We start from the raw sequence: 21,604 nt of genomic DNA on the forward strand, positions 1-21,604 counted from the left end.
TTTGAGCAAGTTCAAGGACTGCTACCTTTTTGCTCCCTTCCTCGATGCGTCGTCATGCTCCTCACACATGGCACATAAATTCCCAAGACTTTTTGTGTTGTTTTTTTGGCAGACCTGCGGACGCCTCGACCCTGGCCACATTCGCATCTAACAGTCCAAAAGACGATTATGATGACGATGATGATGATGATGTATTTTCTTGTTTTCTGAGAAACCACAAGAACAAGCAAAATTCTTGTTCTGCTTGCTCTTCATTTTTTCTTTATATTTCTTTTTGTTTTTTTGTTTTTCCTCTTTTGCTTGCTGTCGGCAGAATCCTTTTGAATTGTTGCTGATGCTGTCCCACTGTGCGAACGAATTTTTCAACATATTCTATTGCATTTGAGATGACTTTTGAAATGGTTTTTGGTATATGAATGGGCTTATGGGCTCAATGTGCCAGAAAATGAACGCAGCTTGCAATTTCCTGACATGCCCCGAAAATATTGCGCTTGCCTAATGGCTCTTTTCATACATGCTGTGTGTGAGTGTGTGTGTCTGCATAAGTTAAATGGGTTGAAAGATATAGCATTGTGATAGTGAGTGAGTGGATTTTGAAAGCCAAAACGAAGGTCATTTGAGTTATTTATTGAGGAGATTGTTAGCTATACTTCATGAATATAGGTATATATTTTTGTGGTCTGTAACTAAAATGCAAAACATTCAGGAAATTAAATACAATTTATTTTAAAGAACTAAAAATTTAAGTACTTACATTCGGCTTCGACTAAACAACATTAAAATTTATGGCGAAAACTAAAAGAGACTTTCAGTAATACTTAAATCCCTTTATCATCTTCTTAAGTTTAAATAATTAGAAAGTGTTAAAATGCAGAGATAAAAATGTCAAATTGCTAATAATTTCAGACAAATTCTATGGATTATCAATGTATCTATATAATCATTATTTAACTATCCATAAAGTTGTAAGTTGCAGTTAAGTCATTGAATAAAATGGATAAAATTTAGATTCCTTATCTTTTAGACCAGAGAAGGGCACCTTGTTACTTTCCCATTTAATGATTGCATAAATTTGTTTATTATTGCCTTTCACTGTGTCACATTCAATACCAAAACTAGATCTAAAGATTCCAAATAACTAAAGCGAAGGTATCATCTTATTGATATAGTGATAATGCCTTCATTTTGTGATTCACTGAGACACGCCTATTGGCTTTGTCGTCTTAGCCGGTGCTGTAGGCCAGAAATAAACAGAAATCTCTGTTCGCTCTCTTGAAGGTCGCCTTATTAACACATAAACCATAAAAGCCAAAAACCGTAGGCACATGTTTGGTTAAAAAAACAAGAAAAAAATGTTACTGCTTGCCTGCTTAGAATTGCCCACATGTGTGTCACGTCACGGCAGACGACAATGCGCCGCAAAAGATACAGATACATTTACATTTTGCATGTGCTCATGAGTAGAACAAACTCACACACACACACACACACTAACACACAATGAAGTGGGCTTGTTTTTGCCATATGTGAGCAAAAATGTTTAGGCGTCTTGTGATGATGAAAATCGTTTATTTTAGAAAAACAGAAAACAGAATTCTTTTTATTTTTCAATAGTCGTCAATGGAAGTTGCTACGCGTCGGTTGCCTTCTCCGTTATACTAACTAAATCGATGATAGTGTATTGGCTAAATGAAAAGTTTTAGCTTAGTGCAAGATAAATATATCTATCAAATAAATCCACATATAAAAATCCCAAACGAAACGAAAACGTAACATGATTTTATCACCGGATTTCTTTTGGGTAAGCTAAATAAGCCAAAGAAAATCTTTGAACGATGTAAATAAAGTATACCCTAAGGATTTCATATAAACAGAAACAGATATCTATTCATAAAAGTAATTTATTTAAAGAATTTAAAGTGTATATATGAAGGAAAGAAGTTTTTAAAGTTTTTGTTTAGTTTCATTTTAAACATATTAACATCTGAGTTAGATATTAGCTTGGCAAAAATCGAATCAACAATGTTTTCTGTCGAAAACTCTTTAGCAAATTGTTCCAATTTTGTTCAAAATAAATTTAATTTTTATGTTAAACTTTACGTATAAACAAATTTTCATCAAACACTTGTGAAAATAACTATTAGAAGTTTGCTCAAAAATATAAATTTGTTTTTGAATAAGGTCATTCAGTATGAGCCAATGTTTGATTGGCCCTCTGACTTTTTAATGCGGTTGACTTTCAATTAAAACTGGCAAATATTTTCCTACAAATCTGCAATTTTCTGTGTTCACTGCTTTCAACATGACTTGTTGCCAAATTGAATTTTCATTTTCATTGTAGATTTTTCCTCTCATTTTTTATACACTTTTTGACTTTTCATAATGGCCATAAAAATATGTTTTATTTTTCCTTACCCATTTCTATTTTTTCTCCATATATTTTTTTTTTTTTGATGTTAACTCATCCAATCCATAAGCAGCGTCATAAATACTTGCTGTGCTCTCAAGTGGCAAAAAAAAAAAAGAAAGAAAAAATAAAAACAACAAACAAGAAAAAAAATTTAATATATTATATTTTTATTTATAAAAAAAAAACCAACTTCTGTTTTACCTTTGAGTTGCCGTTGCCTTTGCCTTTTCCCGTTGGCTGTTGCCTTTTCCCTTGGCTTAACTTTGCTCTCCTACACTTTGTTATTTTCACTTAACTGACTTTTTTATATATGTATGTATGTGCGTTCTTTTCACCGATTTTCAACGTTTATGCTGTGTGTGTGTATATGTGGGTGTATAGTTTTGTTGGTCCATAATTAAATTAAAAAACTTTTGGTTTTTTATTTTAAAAGTCATTGACTTTTATCGCTTGAGATGAGTTGGTTTTCAAGTGAGCAATTGTTTTAAAAAGCTGTCTTTGTTATTAATCATTGGTGTGTTAGTCAATGTAACTTTTTTTATAGGCACTCAAAACTTTGAAGAAATGATAACAAATCATGTAAAATAAAAGAAGAGGAAGAATAAATCCGTCTTATTTAATTTATTTTCTTTTTAGTGATATAGAGTTATATTTTTGTCCTATCTATCCCAGAAAAGTCTACAGCTCTTCTTAAGATCTACAATCTATATAAAAGAATCCTAAATAATGTCTACTGTGACCAAAACAATTATGTCATAAAAGAGTAAACAAAATATTTATATGTTCCTTGAAAGTTTTTAACACTTGTCATGCTTGTAAAATAAAAACGCTCAATAAAACTTTAATATCTTGTTGTTTATGTAATATAATGTCAATTTGGCGAAACCACACCTAGAAAATAAATTTATTGATGTCTAGGAAGTGTTAAAAGCTATGGTGATATATTTATAGCTATGGTTTTTACATATTATTGTAAGCCAGACTTTGTTGAAATTCATATTAATTTACAATTGCATCAAATTTTGTGAATTGGTTTCTTTAAATCATAAATTATCCAATCCATCTTTGCTAATTTGTTTACACTTTGCTCTAATTTCAATCTTATTCTCAGCTTTGAAAGTACCTTTCAAATTTGTCCTCTGTTTTTTAGTTTCATGCAGTAAATGTTGGTATTTTGTCTGCAAAAATATGCAGCCCCACTTTTTGCACGCCTAACGCTATAATAAATATATAATATATATTTATCTGAAAATGTATATTTCCTAAAATTACGACATTTAAAAACATTACAAACAGGCAAAATCTGAAAACAAAAACCTAGAAAAAAAGTTGTTTATCAAATTAAATTTTCGTCACGTTTTGTGCATGTAAATTATGGCCAGAGCACGTTAAATTCTTTTGTCGTTTTGGTGTTCACCATTTGGGAGTCCATGTTTACCCCCAGCTCCATCGTGGCAGCATGTCCCAAATTGATGATAGGGGAGGAGAAGGCGCTATGTTGGCACAGCCAAACGGAAATAAAGCGTATAATTGTTGAGTATCCAAGCATATATATATAGATAAATCTATGTACATATGTATGTACCTACATTTGTATGATTTCTATGTTTGCATAAGGGTTTCTTAGAATTGGAATCATTTATGACAATGTGTGAGATTTTCTTTCCTGTTCTTTGTTGAATCAAAAGTGTACCAAATGTAGCTTTTGAATTCGGTTTGGCACAAATCAATCAAATTGCCATGTAAAAATTTCATATAAATTGAAAATGAGATGAGACGTAGCAGATGATCACAATGATGATGATTTTTGATGTGACTCTATGGATTGAGTAAGCGGAAATCAAAGATTTATGTTCTGTGTGTTAACGTCTCGTTTCAAATTTGAAATCAAAAAAAAAAATTCAAAACTCAAGTGTTCAACAGATTCTCCTCTCCACAAATGTATGTGTATATGTCTATATGTTTATGTATACCCAGTCAGACAACCCAATTAAATGCCATAAAAGGCCCAAAAACCTGAGCCGGTAATTATGTAAGCCAGACAAGCAGCAACAACAACAACAACAACAAAATGCCAACTTTGGCTGCTGCACAAATTCATCATCATTGAGCAAAAAACAGCATACAAAAAATGCAAAAGAAAAATATCAGACAGACACAAAAGTTGAGAGTTTCCTTTTGGTTGAATGACATTTTCTCACATTCACAAAAAAAAATGACATAAAATGCATTAAAAATGAGGTCATTTTCAGTTTTTGAAAGTTATAAAATACTCATCTAGAGATGAAATTTATTCGGTATACAAAAAAAAAAAATATGGTAAACTGATTTCCGTGACAATTTTCATGAACATGCTGACGGCATTGAGTATTAAAAGTTTTCTTTGTGTCTACAACAAACTTTTTGTACTTTATTATTATAATTACGATGAAAGTTAACAAATTTAATGTTTCATAGAACGGATCTGGTAATTTTCTTTTCAAACTACGACTACAGCAAGCTAAGTCCGAATTAATTTATAATAGAAACTGTCGGGTCAAAGGGCTCCTAGTTGATTCTTAACTAAGTTGCCTTTTTCAAATATGCATTTTCCAAAATGATAAGTGACCTGTGTCAGGGATTACGCAAACTTTTAAAAAAGTTTACTTTACTTATAAATATTTTATGATGTTTTTAATTTTAATTACTCTGCTGTTAGAAAGTTAATAAAGTTCAGTTCAATTTTCAATTAACTAAAGCAGGAAAATACAAACTGTAATAGAAAAGGAAAAGAAAAGCAAACTCGATTTAGATGCAACGGCTAGTGCACATTGCTTCCACCTTCTTTCTCTCTCCCTTTTCATTAGTTTTTTTTCTTTTTTTGGTTTCCTTCACTCTTTTATTTTCTATGCCAACAATAGTTTTTAATGCGCTAAATTAAGTTTTGCGAGTTTCTTCTTCTACTTGAAGTTGGACAAAAAATTACCCCCAGCAGCAATTCGTGTGCCATATTGAATTTGAAGTCGGCCATGGATATAGCTTTTGTTCTCTGCTGGTCGTGACTACCGTTAATTTGGCCAAACACAAAAAAAAACGAAGAAGAACTCACTGCTCTCCACATCTTTTAGACTGGCTAAAATAGATTGCTCGTTGAAGATAAGTAAGACACAGAGCGCGAAAGCGTTTTCAGCGAAAAGGCCAAAAAGGCACAAAGCCTAAAAAGATTTATCGAATCGCATTTCGTACTAAATGATGATATCATTTCAGATATACACTATGAGTTTTTTCTCTGTTTTTTTTTTTTGTATATCATCTCAGAGTCGTTTTTTGGTTTTGCTACCTATTTGGTGGCGAATTCGATTCGGTATTTGGTATTTCACGATTTTGTCAATTCAGAAATAAAACAGCCCGTTAGCGCTTGGGTCAACGATTTGATTGATTTTTCGGTTGGTTTTGCCGCTGCCTGGAAGCATTAGGCATATCATTAACTGTGGCTTTTGTGCGATTTTCAAAACTCATCTCCATAGGCAAATTTTATAGCTATATAATGAATGAGTCTCTTTTCGCGGTATGATGAGTTTGCCGATTGAATGAGAAATGCTAAGCTAAAATTGAGCTGTAAACATTAAGATGGAATGCATAATTTATGAACCTTAGAAAATGAGAAAAGAAAGTGAAATTGATTGTTAATTAAAAAACGTCATAATAATGTAAAAATGGGAAATATGTAAAACAAATGTTTATTTATTTCAATCTATTCTTCACTCTAATCGGCTTTCTTTAGAGTTAATCCTATAAGTATTGCCATAATTCTATAATTTAAAGCGTTAACGTTTTTGTTTTTATCCAATTCAGTTATAATACTAATACCATTTGTGCAGAATTAATCGTGCAGAATGCAAACGCTATAAAACTTTATATGTATATTTAAATAAGCTTGTATTAAAAAAAAAGGGTGCTATCTACTTTTAACAAAACCTTTAAAGGATATTGGATCTAAATTTTATTCATTTAAACTTATTCGCGTTCAATATTGGATCTTAATCTTATACATTTAAACTTACGAAAGTTTTTAATCAAGTTATAATAATATATAAATTTAAAACTAAACGTTTAGTAAAAATATGCAGCCACACTTTTTTCCTCCACTAAAATTATACTCACTTTGAAAAAAGGCAGCCACACTATTTCTCTAAGAGACTTTTGCCATAAAACTTTAAAGAGTTTGTTTTTATCAATATTAGAAACATTTTAATTCAACAATAATTCTCTTTATTATTCATTTTAAATGTAATCTATAAAAGTTTTGATTTTGTTAAAAAGTTGTTGGCACTCTCCAATTAAAATAGGTTTCTCTTTGACCACTTCACTTCATTCCATTTAAACTCTATTGATAACATTATGTGCGGCAATTTAATCTTTAAACCACAATTATACAGAATATCATTATCCCAGCATTGCAATGGCAACATTTGTTAATGTAAAACATTATAACACTTTGGGTATGAGTTGATAATAAATTGCCTTAATGCTCATAATGCCCAACAATAACAACAAACCGCACAAACAGAATTTATGGTCGAAGGATGCTACGTTTGCCAAGGGAACAAAGTTGGGGAGAAACCGGGGAGGCAGACACTGGAGGCACTCTAGAGTTGAAAAAGTGGCGCAAGTGGCATGGTTTTTAAGACAACATTTATCATAACCAACTAGCGAGAGTGCACCGCGATGTGCTTATATAACCCATGTGGGAATATTTCGTTTTTAATTGAAATTGAACAAATGCAAAATCAGCATAAAACTAAATAATATACTTTATCATCTACTCTGGCTTTATCATTTACAGCAATCCCTGCTAGCAGGACGTATACCAGTGGCCTCCATGACGGGACCCATTAAACGTGGTCTTCTCTGGCAGCAGCGGGACCGCCTCTTCTCACGCTGGAAGGAAAGGTACGTACCGTACACATGTATGCATAAATATTAAGCGCTTTTAAATTTACCTGGCCAGCAAAAATATATTTTTCCGCAATATGCAAAAATATTTTCCAACCTTTTTTTTCCACCACATCCTTTTCCTTAGCTCCTTTACGGCAGGATTGTTAATTGCAAAAAGCGCATAATTGACAGTGGCTGACGTTGGGGTTGGCAGCCCCAAAACCCCAAAAAAATGAGGAGAACAAACGAGTAGGAAATGGTGGAACTCCAACAGCTTCCCCTGATAGGCGACAGATAATGTTTGAGGGGTATAAATATATATACATAAATGTCTACCCATACATATTTCGAGTAGGGTCTCGTTTGTGCTCTTTTGTTTTTACTGCGATTGCATTTAATTGAATTTTAATTATGTTTCGTCGCATATTTCGTTGGCTCTTTGAACTGTCGATAAATGCCATTTTAATTGGCAGTTAATGGCCAACTAACGGATTCTGGCCATAAATACAGAATATTTGATTTTTCGACCACAGAAATGCAAAAAGGCCAATGGATCCTATTGAATTTTGGTCCGATAATCAAAATTAAAAATCAAAAAACAAATTATGATTTATTAAAAAGGATATTTATATGGGAGGAGCATATTTGAAGTGTAACCCTATATTAAAGTTATCAGAATTTAAATAAGAAGCAGTTTGGGGAAAACAATTCCATTTTGGACTATTTATAATTTAAGTTAGGTAAAAGTTGCTTGATTTAGTTTAGTTTATATCAGAGAATTTTAAAAAGTTAACGTTACATTTTGAATTCAAAATATCAGAAAGTAAAAAACGACCAAGTTCAATTAAAATAAACAATCGTAACATAATGATTACCATTCGAAAACCATTTGATTCCAATTACGAATGTTTAAGTAGACTTTGGAGATTTTAAGTTTTCAATTAAAGTAAGTGTCAAGACGCAAGAAAGTAGCAATTGAAAATACTTAAAACACCATATACTTGGTATTTATTTATTCAAATTCAAACTGATATCGATTTACAGTCTTGTACAGTTACTTACTTACAATATTGCCAGATATTTAAATTGAGTATAAATTAATTCATCTATTCTATTAAGGTTTTCAGCTTTTCAAACAGTTTTTTTTATTTGAAAGTTCATACTTTTTAAAAAAACGTATAAACAGCCACTCAATTTCATTGTAATTTCATTTGGGAAAAGTGCAAATACTAGCCACATTTTCCTTCATTGAGTTTTCTCATTATCTCTAACTAAGTCTGGTACTTGTAATATTTTCTGCTTCGTTTTCCGCACCCATTATTTCATGGCATGGCTTAAAGCATTTACCAAAGCTCAACTAATAACTGCACCTCCATCATTATCTCTCCTTCTCCACTTAACCATACAACCAACCAGACAACCACCCACCCAACCACCCAACCACCCGACCCGAACCAACCGTGGTAATCATCAAACATCTTACAAACTAACAAAACATTTATCTTTTTTCGACTCTGTGCCAGAGCAACAATTTTCTTGCTCAATTTGCCTGACCACGTTAATAAGCTACAACCAGATAATGGAAACTGTCTTTAACGTAAAGAGTGTTCTTATACCCTGTAATATCTGTAAAATTATCAGATATACATTATGCCTAATAAACCATTCAGAATTTAAAACACTTTATAACATTGGAAAATCATAATCAATTGGAAAAATTTTTGCCTGGCCTCTGCAATGTAAAAATATAATGACTGATATCTGATCGGATCTCTTAGTTCTCATATTCTTATGTCGTATCCACATGTTTGGCATTTCATAAGCACTTCAACTCTCTATGATTATACCTGACAATCTTAGAGTCAAACATACCCACTTCGTAAACTTCATACAGGGTAAATGAAAGAGGCGAAAAAAATTTTGAAATAAGCTGAGAATTTCCATCAGGAAAGTGAGCAATTTGTTGCCTTTAAAATTTATCACAAAATCTCAAAGAACTTTTGCCATAAATAAAACTTTGCCTAGACTGTCTATCCTCCCCTTAATTCTCCCACTTTTCATCTGCATTATTAATTTAACATAAAATTTATCGTTTCATATGCAGAAAGCAGAATGCCAAATGCCCAAAAAGAAAAAAAAAACAATCTTTATCATCTCTGGCAAAGTCATAAAATTTGTATTGAAGTCAATACATTCGAGTATTTGGTATTTGTGGCTTCTTTTATATAATTTGTTTTCATATTTCATATTTTGAGTTTTTTTTTTTTTGCTCTCTTCTGTTTTGCGCATGATTTATTATTTATTAATGATATTTCTCAGCCAATTGTTGCAGTGGCAAATTGTTGCCAAAAAATTGAAAGCTTTTATATTATTTTTTGCTTGATGTATCTTAAATCATATTTTGAGTGGCTCTTTTGACCTTTAAAATTGGTGAAGATGTTTGAGATTTTAAAGGTCATTTTGCATAAAGTTTTTTATTGAAAGAGTTTTTCTTATTTATTTTGATTTTCATTTTTCAGATACTTTGTGCTTACTCGTGACTATTTGCATTGCTTCAAGAGAGCTTCGGGCTCGGCCAATGAACGTGCCTCCGATATGGGACAATTTATTTTTAAGGTAAGTTCTCAAGTTTTTTCCCAAATCCATAAAAAAATTGGTAAAAATGTTTAAGTTCTTTAAAATATCTTGTTTTAATTGTGTTAAGTAACTCAAAACTGATGTCAGCTCAAACATAATGGCATGAAATACTGGCAACTGATAGAAAAAATCGATCCATAGATATATCTATATATAACTTTGTTCAATTTTATTCCAAAATTGATTGCCAATAATTCAATTTTATTCAAATTTCTCTTTAAATGTTTTTGAATTTGTTTTGAATACTAAATACTTAACAACCAAAATAATAAGCCATTTCTCTAGATAATAAAGCCTTTTTATGACTGACTTGCCTAACCATTTTAATAATTTCATTTCAATTTTCCATTGGAATCTTGTCACATTTTAATATAAAGTATTTTCATAAACCGATTTCCAATGATTTCCAAACTATCTTAAAAAATTGAATACCTTTAACTTGTTCTAATTTAAAAAAATTTATTCAATTAATTTGAAATCTATCTCAATTACTTAGCGCTCAAAATATTCGAAATTAACACAAACTCTAGCCTGAATATTATTCAATAGATGAAAACGACTTCAAGTATGTTCTATGACGATTTCGAAAAACATCGTACAAAAATGTAATCCAATTGTGATTAGTAATCTGAATATTTAAATTTTTGTAATAAAGTTTCATTATAAAAACTATTAAGATGATTGTATTTTACAGAACGTGAATTTTTGTTTGTTGTTGTCGCTTACAACTTCACGTTAAAACTGCGCACTTACAGAAACCTTCATATACAATACCACATTTATTTACGAGACATTACAGAATTATATTACCCTCCCTCGAACAGATTTATGGCTAATGGTTATGATCACATACTCGTAGAAAACGACTAAGCCGTTGGTCATGTTGCCATTGACAATTGCTAGGACACACCTTCAAGTATAAAAACAAAAATACGCTGAAATGAAATAAATTAAGACTGAGTGCATTTTGGCCCGACACTCGAAATCACGTTTCGTAATTGAGTCTTGACTTCCCGAGATAGAAATCTTTAAATAAGCAAGCGAAAAAAAAACTATTTGATTAAAATTGATTCTATATACGAATCGGAAAAAAAAGATCTAACAACTATATAAAAGTTTCTCATTAAAATTCACCTACTTCCTCCAATCGCAACTAATCCGCCATGCTAACTTTGGCGAAACTCAGCTAATTGGCTAAAAAGAGGAGGAAAAAAAACACACACAATCCAAACCAACTTGCCAGCTACTGCATGTTAATTTGCCTAACTACGCGCCCAGTTACACCCCACATGAGACTGGACCTTCTCCACTCCTCCACCTAAGCTCCAGCTGGCTAACTGCTCCTCTCCTTCCATCTTAACTAACTCCACATTGCCATTAAAACAATGCAAATACTCGTACAGGCGGAGGCTGAAAACAAACTCCAAAACCAATCTATGAGAGTCCTAAATTAACCGATCAATTTATACTCTTTCGTTAATTCGATTTAATTTTTGAGCTATAATGTTTTAAGTATCCATTGATTAAAGTTTTCTCTCAACAATTTTTTTACTGAAGCCTAAAAAAATCTATTGAATGAGATTAAATAAACAATCAAAATAAATTTTTAAAATATGTTTATATGGTTTTTTAGAGAGTTCAATTAAAGTTGCAGTTTTAAAAACGGCATTTGCCGGGTTCATTTAAAGCTTTTTTCTAAAAATAACAGTCCCTTATAAAATTTTACATATTTACCAACTTCTTTATCCGTTAATGTTAATAACAATTTAGTTTCCATAAATACCAATATTTTAAAAGTTAGCCAACTTAGAGTTAATAAAGTGTAATGCATTAGTGTAGTAGATTGATTAGATACTGACGAAACATCGTTAAGATATTGATAAGATATTTACGATCTATTTGAGCTTAGCAAATTTATGATTTGTTTCTAAGCAATTAAAACTAACTTTATAACATAAATTTTAATATATATTTTAAGAGATATCTATCACAGACCACATAAATTGGGTCGAACATTTTCGATTTGTAATCTTCTTTATATTGATTTTAAATCTATTTGAAGCAATATTTTTAATACATGAGCTACAATGAGTTTTCCTCAAAAGTAATTAAGTCGAATATACCTTCTTTGAAAGAGTATAAAAAAGAAAGAAGAAGAAAAAAACACAAACAGGAACACGATTTGCAATGAAATTGTTATTGTTGTTGCAGTTGTTGTTGCTGTTGTTTAAACAAATAAGGAAAATGCACACAAACCAGCAACAACAACAACAACAACAGCAACAATGCCACTTAACATGCACTCACCAAAGAGATCATGGGAAAATTACGTCTGTCTCTATTTTTCTCCCTCTTTCACTCTCTATGTCTCTGAATTTTTCTCTTTTACCTTATTTTTCACCGATTTTGTTTGCTGATTTTCCACATTTCCACTAAAAAGCTCAACTAAAGGAAAATGTCAATAAATAGCCAGCGGGTTGTTGTTTACAGTTTAATTTTAAATTAAAATAAATTTTTGTGCTCAGCAACAGCAACAAAAACAACTTGTGCGGGCAATTTCCCAAAGTAAATAAGCAAAAACGAAAAACAAAAAAAGAAAAAAACCGAAACAAAAAATTCAGAAAACAAGAAAAAGTGAAAAACAGCATGAGGGAAATAAGTAATCACTAAAGGTGGAATTTAATGTGAAAAAAACTGCGGGAAATTAAGTTGCTACAATGAAAATAAATTGTACAATGTATAGCGCAAAAAAAAAAAAAAAAGAAACAAAATCAACCGGCTTGGATATGAAAGCAAACAATCCTCAAAACAAGTACGTAAAGCCAAAACTGCAGTAGACAACTGAATTACCACTATCTGTCCTTTAAAACCCAATTGCATTGAGGCCACATACCAAAATCCTAGGATTTAGAACTAGATTTCTAAGTACATATATATTTACATATTTTAAATCATGGAAGTTTAATTTTAATCAGCAAAGGTAATGAATTAATTTTCCTTTCCATGGAAAGCCATACAAAATCCATATTATAAAATTTAAAACATTGCAATATTTCAAAAGAAATGCATATTCAAATCAAAGAAACAGATCACTTAAGGTTAATAATATACAATTTTAAACATTTTTACAGTCCAATTTGCATATTTTCAAATAATTAGAAGAGTTAGCCGAGTGATTGAATTCATTTTTTAATTGTTAATGAGTATTTAAGAGATAAATATTTGGCATTTTTATTGAATGATACGAATCAGTTACTCCAAATCTTTCTAAATGCATAATTTTTGACTCAAAAGACATAATGATGAATAAAATTTTTAGTAGGTATCGCGTCACATCATCAAAGACAACCACCCACCCATTGATGTAGCCTGGAAACCCACCCACCCAAGGCAATCAGCCATAAATATTTGCCGAGTCATTGAACATAGGGAGGGGAATGAGGCAAGCTGAAGACCTGAATGGAGACAAGCTCATTAGATTGTCGGCTTCTTTATATCACATTCACACAATATTCCCACATAGATACATATATATATTTAGTATTGACTCGACTCTAATGTCGTCGACAATGTAATCAACTTAATCAATTAGGTGTGACTGACTACCAAAAGTCCCATCAGTCTAATTATTTAATTTGATTTCTTTGCATAAATTTCGTTTCGTGCTCAATTCCAAAGGGAAAATCAATTGCGCTTTATAATCACAGGTACAAGTGGAATATTGTTAAGTTTTTCATCTACTGATTGAAATTAATATTGATTTTTATCAGGTGATACTTTCGCAGGTGGGCCAAAGTAAGGGTTGGGGGTTGGAGGTCTTTGTTATGCCTGGGGAATTGAAATTTCTGCACTCGAAGCATAATTATTATGATTAATTGATTGACATTGGATGGAAAACTCATTTACTCATGTTCAGCAAATATATTTTTTCTTTTTGCATAATTAAAAGTGATATAAACACATACTTGTATCATAAGTAGGCTGTTAATTATTTATTAATCAATCATCGAATTTGTGTTTGTCTCTCTCTTTCTCTCCCTCTCTGTCTCTGTAATGCAATGTTCGCATTTGTATCAATCAAAGCTTTAAGGCTTTTTGTGTTAGTTTTGACAGCTTATGACAAAATATCAAACATAAATATGAACAGAGAAAAAAATATTATTAACAATGACAACAATAACAAATCAATGTCGACCTTGAAATATTAATATTTGTTCGTTCCATATTTTACTTTCAAATTGAGTGCGAGTTCAAAAATTCGATATTGCCAATTAAAGCATTTCCGCGACTTTTATACCCTTCTAAAGGGCTAGAATAAATGTCGAATACCTAAATTTATTATAATATAAAAGACAGACCGTAATCTAAGTATGATTTGGAAACATGAATGAGAAAAAAAACGGAGAGCAAGCATTTAACTGTAACTTTTTAACAAATTGTAGTAAAAGAAAATAATTCAAAGAATTTCGGAATATTAAAATATGTTTTCTAAATTTATATTATGGCAATTACAATGTTTATGATCAAACCGTGATTGGTGATTTCTGATATTACTTTTATTTTATAAATATGTTTTCTTCTTTTTCCGTCTCTCTCCATCGGAAAATTACTTGCATAAGTTTGAGCTCATAGATTGAACTAACTTAAGGATTTATTTCACAGTTATTAATTTTAGTTTCAACCTATTGGTATATATTCTTCCTCTTGTTTCTGTTTCAAATTTTGAAGATGTTGTCAATGTCATTTTCCTAATTTAAAGTGCATCTCAATTATTTTTCATCTAACTAAAACATTTGCTCTATAATACAACAATTAAGAGTCACTCCCTCTTGGCATCTTTTTCTCTCATAAACTTGTTTTTTTTCCTCCCGTTTTGCATTCTGCAACTCGGCTAAAAGTCATTAGGCCAGGGCTTCTAAACTAAAACTTTGTTAGCCCCATGCACAAGTTTTTTATTGAACTTGTTTCTCCCTTTAGGTTTATGAGTTGGACTTTAAGAATTTCAGGGGGAGAGAGAAAGAGAGAGAGAGATTCATCTGGCGACCTTATATATGGAGTACGAGTAGATGAGGCCATTAGGGAAATATGTCAGCGGCTGCTGGTGTCTCGGCTGCGTGTGGCAATTAGCCAACTTATGCGATTTATTCAGGAATTTCTTTTGCCTTTTTTTCTGCCTTTCTTAATGTATATGTATCTATGTATTATAAATGACCAACATAATTAAGTTCTTTTTAGCTTTCTGTAATGGGGTGGGGGCCATGGGGGCAGTCGCCGATCAGTTGTAAGATTTATATTTGTAAAAAGAATTTAGATGCTAGAGAAGAAGAAGTATGTATATATACTTTACACGCATGAAGTTGTCTGTGATAAATGAAAGAGATTTGTTTGTGTCGCGATCATAGGACCTAGTTCTTATTTAATGGAGAAATCGTCTTCAAAAAATATATAAATAATTATTATTAGATGTGTGGGTTGTAACATGCTCGGAAGCATAATCTGTTTATATATCCATTTTATTTTAACCTATAAACATCTAATCATTGTGTTTTAGTCATGTTGTTTGGTTTGTTAGTTGTAATCTAATTTTGTTTTTTAAGATCTATGTTAAGAATTTGTATCTTTAAGATATTATTAGGGAGCTTTTCATTAAATGGAGGAAGGTTAAAGGAATTTCAAGAAATTTCATTCGATTTTATAAAATAGTGTTAAACATAAACAAACCTACTATACGAATATGAGATAGTTTCTTTTCAGTATATCGATATGTATATGCATGCATTGATTCATACATATATTTTTCGCCGACTTCAATATATATCTTCAAAAATTCATCTAACTTTCAAGCTAAACACATTTTTAAACTGTTTCGGGGAGTCTGGACTCGAAATATCAATATTTCTAATAAATTTTTTACTTTATCTGCTTGTCTTTACCTCAAAAATAGTAAACTTTTAAAGTAATCGGGGCAATTTTGATATACTCTCACACTTTCAAAATGCCCCTCGAAAATTACTAAATGTCCTAAGCCGAAAATCTTGATTTTCTGATCGAGGACCCTTCGACATACGACGTTCTAGTTCCCTTTATGTATTATATTATGTATGTATATTATATATGTATTAGATAGCACTTTTTTGAATTTATTAGCTATAGCGTAAAAAAACGCTCTAGGATTCCAAATAAACCTTGAAACCATAGAAAACTATTTTATCAAACCAATTTTGGGCACTGAAAAGGTGAACAGATTGAAGTATGTATAGCTATTTGAAGAATCTCTAAATTCTTTCATCGGCTGACTTTGCTAAATATATCAAACATACTTCGACTATTTTATTTATATTCATTAGTGTTAAACTTGGAATGCAATTTCGAATTCTTTCACTTGCATTGTAGATCAATAAACTCATCTTTAAGTTCAGGTTTGGCTCGATCTGAATAAACATTCGGGAAGTATTCCTAATCCCTTTCTATGGCAGTGACAACCGAAAAGAAATGCCAACATTTCTTATCAAATTTAAGCACAAATTACTAAGTTATTCGAAATGTTTCATAGGTTTTAAAACACAAATAGCAAAGCAAAATAGAACTACTATGCGGTAGCTCACATCACAAGGATATATTTGGTCAAACGCTTACTAGTATGACTAATGCCAAGTAAAACAAAGAACCAGACACAATTAGTAACCAAAAATTAATAAGTTCTACTAAATTTAGTTTGTGAGTAAGCAATTTAAGAGCATGGGAAAATGGCAATTAATCTTTTCTTAGGATTTCTATGCCAAGTTGCCGTAACAATCTTTTCAATCAATTTGCTATTATGTCTAAAATTCAATTGTTAAGCAAAAAGTTCTGTTCAAAATAAATGGGGCCCCCCGTCTAGAGGAGTTTCATAGTTTGGTTAACCTTTAAACTTTATAATATCATTGTCTTTATTCGCTTTGCAGGTCAAGCTGGTCGATGTGGAGAAGGTGGAGTGGTTGAATCGTCGTTCGTATAGCGCCATTGGATTGCTCTTGGGTCGTGAGGGTCGTGTGCTTTTGCGCTGTGACGATGGCCTCGAGGATTGGTTCGAACTGCTGGAGGTAAGTGATCACTGGAATCAATTTAAATATCAATAATAAATAAATTAAATAAATTATTTTTTGGTTATATCTACAGGAGTGCACTTTGACCTCCAAAGAGCGTCGACGTGCCTTGAAAATAGCGCAAGGTCCGCGATCACGTGCCTCGCTAGCCGCACCCGTCTCCCATGCCTCGTTACAGTTCCAACACTTTGGACTAGGTGGCACTTACTCGACTGCTTTGGATGATTGGCTGATGACAAATGGCACCGGCGGTGGTCTGGCCCGGCACAAGATTGGGGCCGGTAGCCTAAATGGTTATGGTGGAGCCAATCCCTTCTTTTCCGATTCGGTGCCAGATCTGAGTGCCCTCAATAATGAGAATCACAATCATCACTTGAGCGGCATTAGCACTAACCATTCGACTCCTCAGAAGATACCACATCACAGCAATGCGAATCTTAGTCGTTACTCGAATGGTTATGTCTCGGCGCAGAACAGTTTTACCGCTCAGAGTGCTGGTCAAAGTGGTCTTTATGGGTCACCTCGTCGCATATTCATCAATAGCAGCTTTGGCTCTAATCAAGTGGTCGATGAGGAAACCGAAGAGACGGAAGTACAGCTTAGACGACCAAGACTATTCCGTGGTGTCAGTGCCACACCGGATAATGGTAATGAATTGGATAGAGATTGGCTATACCGCAAGCCGCGACCACCCACCGATATGCGCCATTCCGGTGAGTTGAAATTGTTGAATTTAAATGATCACATAATCTCTAATGATTCCCATATGTATTACAGTTCAACCCATGCTACCTATTCATAATAATGGTAGCTCTGCTGCTCTGGCTCCCTCAAACAAGACCTCAGAATTGGATTGCTCTGCCCATGATAGTGGCCTGGACACTCCACCCTCGACTCATCGTCCGTCTAGCTATCGTGAGGCAAGTCGTGATAGCACTGAGACCAATGGAAGCTCATCTCGTGGCACTCTCCTGAACAACTCCTCATCACCCGGTGGCAGTTTTCGCGGCAAGAAATTGAGTCCTCAGGTTACCAATTTGAATCAATTGAATGCCCTACACGGTTCACGTTATTCCGTTCAGGATCAGCGCATACTTAAAATGCGCAACAATGACCATCAGGAGGATCGTTGCGCCTCCATAAAACTGGCCAATCTTCTCAATCACAACAATGAGCCGCAGCCCTCCTATGATCCAAATCAGAATCGTTACTATAAGCATGGCAATGCCACGCCACCCATTTCCCTAACGCCCCAGCATACGCCACAGCACAAGATGTATCATGCCAATGGCAATGGAAATGGCACCCTAAATGGCAATGGCGGCCAATCGACCATGAATGGTTCGGCCATTTTCCGGGAACGCTACCAACATCCAGCATTGGCGGCCATCATCAATGAGGCGCAGGGTCTAAAGTTTCGAGGTAGGTCGCAAGAATTGGGCAATTTTTGTGATTAATCATTTGGCATGCGGTTATTTCCATTTCATTCAATTCATCATCAAATTTGGGTTTTTTCTTTCTATTTTCTTTCTTGGTTCCATGAGATTGTAAAAAATAATTTGTTTCTAACATTTTCAAAATATATTTTGTCATATTTTAGTCATTAAAGTTTTTAAAGAAAGCTAGAATAAATATCCTTATTTATTCCTAATGAATAAGGATATATTTGACTTGTTTTACGACAAACAAAAATTCTATTAAAATAACTAAATTTTTGTAGAATAAATTTTACTGAATTTTAAGTTCCAATTACTTCTACACTAAACTACAATTTGCATACTGTTACGAAATCTTGAAATACTTGTTGAAATGTTGAATATTTTTCAAAAGCATTTCTCAATATTGGTTAACAAAATTTTGAAAGTCCCTTTCTACTATCAAGTAAAACTATATAGAATTGACCAGAAGAGAGATAAACTTGATTTGATTTTAAAATTTTTTGAAACTAGATAATGCATTAATAAAAATCAAATTATTTGTAATTTTACAATTAAGTCCTATAACTTGATTTAAAGTTGATATAAAGTCTTGATTTTAACCTTAGGTCTCCTAACTAAAAAGTCATAAAAGAACTCAACAAATTCATTTAGTTGATCTTTTGTAAAGCTCTAATGTGTCAGACGAATCCGTTTCGACTAAATTTTTTATTCTGTTTAATTAGATTAATATGTATATAAAATTCCAGTTTCATTCGATTCATTATCAAAAAGATCCTTCATGTCATAATATATTTATGTGTATATTAAAATCTTTTTATAATTTATATTTATTTTTCTTTTTAATTTTATATGTGCATGATGACAAAAATTTATAGAAGAGACGGAGAATATGTGGTAAATAATGAATAGAACAGTAAATGCAACAAAAAAAAAAAAAACATAAAGCATGAAATTATCAAGATCACCCATAAATCCAACATACATATATACACCACATAATGCATGATACAAATCGGCTTAGTTATTCAATATATCACGTATACATGTATGTCTATATTATTATGTGATCTGTACAAATTCCTTGTAGAACGCGCCTATTCCGATAGTCAACAGCGTCGTCTACTGAACAATAATAATGGACCCACTGTGCCGCAGCCTGCCTCACCTTTGGCCCAGCGTCGAAACAATGCCACACCCATTTTTGGTACGCCTACACGAGTATAGCGTTTAAAGGTTTAAGTCAAAAAATCTTTTAAATATGCATTACCATTAGTTTAGAAATGAAGTGAATCCATTCTTTCTAGAGCAACGACTTATTAAACAATTAAATATTCATAAATTCGATAACAAAATATTTAAATTCTCAATTAGATGTTAGTATATATGCTATATATATGTACGTATATGTATTGTCCAGCTTTATGTAAATGTTTAAATAAAATAAATCCAATAAAATTAGATACAAATTATTGTCTTAACTCATGTTATTACGCATTTGATTCTTGGGTAAGTTTCTGTATTTAAAAGTATGTATATTAATGACCAAGTTTGCTCTTTTGGTTTATAGATTTGAAAACGCAATCTTGGTTATTTTTAGTCCCAATTATAGATGTTGTTAAATATCAAAATCTTAAATAAAATAAAAAGATTGTACGATGGAAAGATCATAGTTACCAAAAGCGACATTGAGACCGAGTTCTGGGTCTTATATATATATGTCCCTTGCAGCATCGAAATCAGAAATCAAAAATTGAATGCAGTCCGGGAAAGTTGCATTTTTCAATGAGTTCAAGGACTTATATATATATGTCCCTTGCAGCATCGAAATCAGAAATCAAAAATTGAATGCAGTCCGGGAAAGTTGCATTTTTCAATGTAATCGGTGTTTAGTAATTTTTCCTTGCACTCGATTGAATTTCTTAAAATTTGTGAGTTTGACATTCATTTAACATTTTCGAACAAGAAAAATATTCAGTATTGAATTCTTTGATATCATTGCTGGAGTCATTTTCTTTAGCTCGACAGGATGAGGTAGATGTACGTAGTTGACATGGCTAGAAACAGTCAAATTAATAAAAAAAAAAAAAAGGATAATTAAAAATGAGAACTTAACCCTCTAGTGCTCGTGAGTTTTTTATCGATTGTCATAAAATTATGTAACAAACAATGAACACAAACTATTTTGAAAAATTTGAATTTCATTAAAGTTGGGAATAAACAAATGAAACTTTTTCTAGATGAAGCGATCAATAAGCTTGACTTGTAAGTCCAAATTTTTTAACTTCAGATCTTTGAAAATCTTTATCATCACATTAAACTTAACTTTTTACTTTTCCATTGACCATCCGATCATCTGATATTAAAGGAGTTGATGAATTAAATTGAAGAAGTACGACGCACTGAGTTATATATTTTTGGAATGTGTATTGTTGTGTGCATAAGAGTCGTCAATTATATCAGTGACCAATTTTTAGGTGGACTTTCTTTAAAGCCATTCGTTGTCGTATGGCATGATAAACAATATTTGTTCTCTGTATTTAGAGCAAAACTTTTACTTAGCATTTTAATTGAATTATTTGGTGCATTTCGTCATGGACATAAATCTGTTCATTAGTTTTCATACGCAAACGTTAAAAAAAATTGTTCACATAATTTTAAAATTCATATTATTGATAAATCTTAAATTCCTCCGCAAGTATTTATATTTAATAAAACTTTTTGATTCTACAAAACATACCAAACAAAAAATCTAAGGGGTTAGAACTAGTTGAAAGCCATAAAAATGAAGTTTTTTACATATGGTCCACTTAATTTATTATTTTAAAGATTTTTACACATTCCAATCTATGTATATTGATATCTTTACTGGGAATTAAAAAAAACATTTCCTGAAACCAAGCGCATTTCGATAATAAAAATATCAAAGAAGCTAACATCGGCTATGCCGAAGTTTATATACCCTTGCAGTCCTAGGTAATAATAATTTTACATGTTTGTTTTCTGCAACTCAATTCATCAATATACAAACAAAACAATTTTACTCTCTATTTTACAATTTTTTCTTCTTCTTGCCTTATTCCCAAAGCAAAACAACGCACACATAAACATACAGTTCA

General features: G+C 32.0%; 1 protein-coding gene across 6 annotated transcripts in view; it reads left to right on the forward strand.

The window, feature by feature from the left end:
• The window catches only part of LOC6641869, a 57,830-nt gene extending 37,974 nt beyond the window's left edge, over positions 1 to 19,856 (forward strand). Inside the window, exons 3-9 of one of the 6 annotated variants that reach the window (XM_023176070.2) lie at positions 7,236 to 7,342; positions 9,847 to 9,943; positions 16,909 to 17,046; positions 17,123 to 17,762; positions 17,827 to 18,471; positions 19,364 to 19,382; positions 19,576 to 19,641. In XM_023176070.2, the coding sequence (XP_023031838.1) occupies positions 7,236 to 7,342; positions 9,847 to 9,943; positions 16,909 to 17,046; positions 17,123 to 17,762; positions 17,827 to 18,471; positions 19,364 to 19,382; position 19,576 (1,647 nt within the window). In that variant the 3' untranslated portion in view covers positions 19,577 to 19,641. Of the gene's footprint in view, positions 1 to 1,644; positions 1,802 to 7,235; positions 7,343 to 9,846; positions 9,944 to 16,908; positions 17,047 to 17,122; positions 17,763 to 17,826; positions 18,546 to 19,363; positions 19,427 to 19,575 lie in introns of those variants that run through there. The other 5 variants (XM_023176071.2, XM_023176068.2, XM_002064663.4 and 2 more) reach the window with 5 other exon arrangements.
• The last annotated feature ends 1,748 nt before the right edge of the window (positions 19,857 to 21,604 follow it).

Source organism: Drosophila willistoni, assembly GCF_018902025.1.
Source record: "Drosophila willistoni isolate 14030-0811.24 chromosome 2R unlocalized genomic scaffold, UCI_dwil_1.1 Seg167, whole genome shotgun sequence".
Lineage (NCBI taxonomy): Eukaryota > Metazoa > Arthropoda > Insecta > Diptera > Drosophilidae > Drosophila > Drosophila willistoni.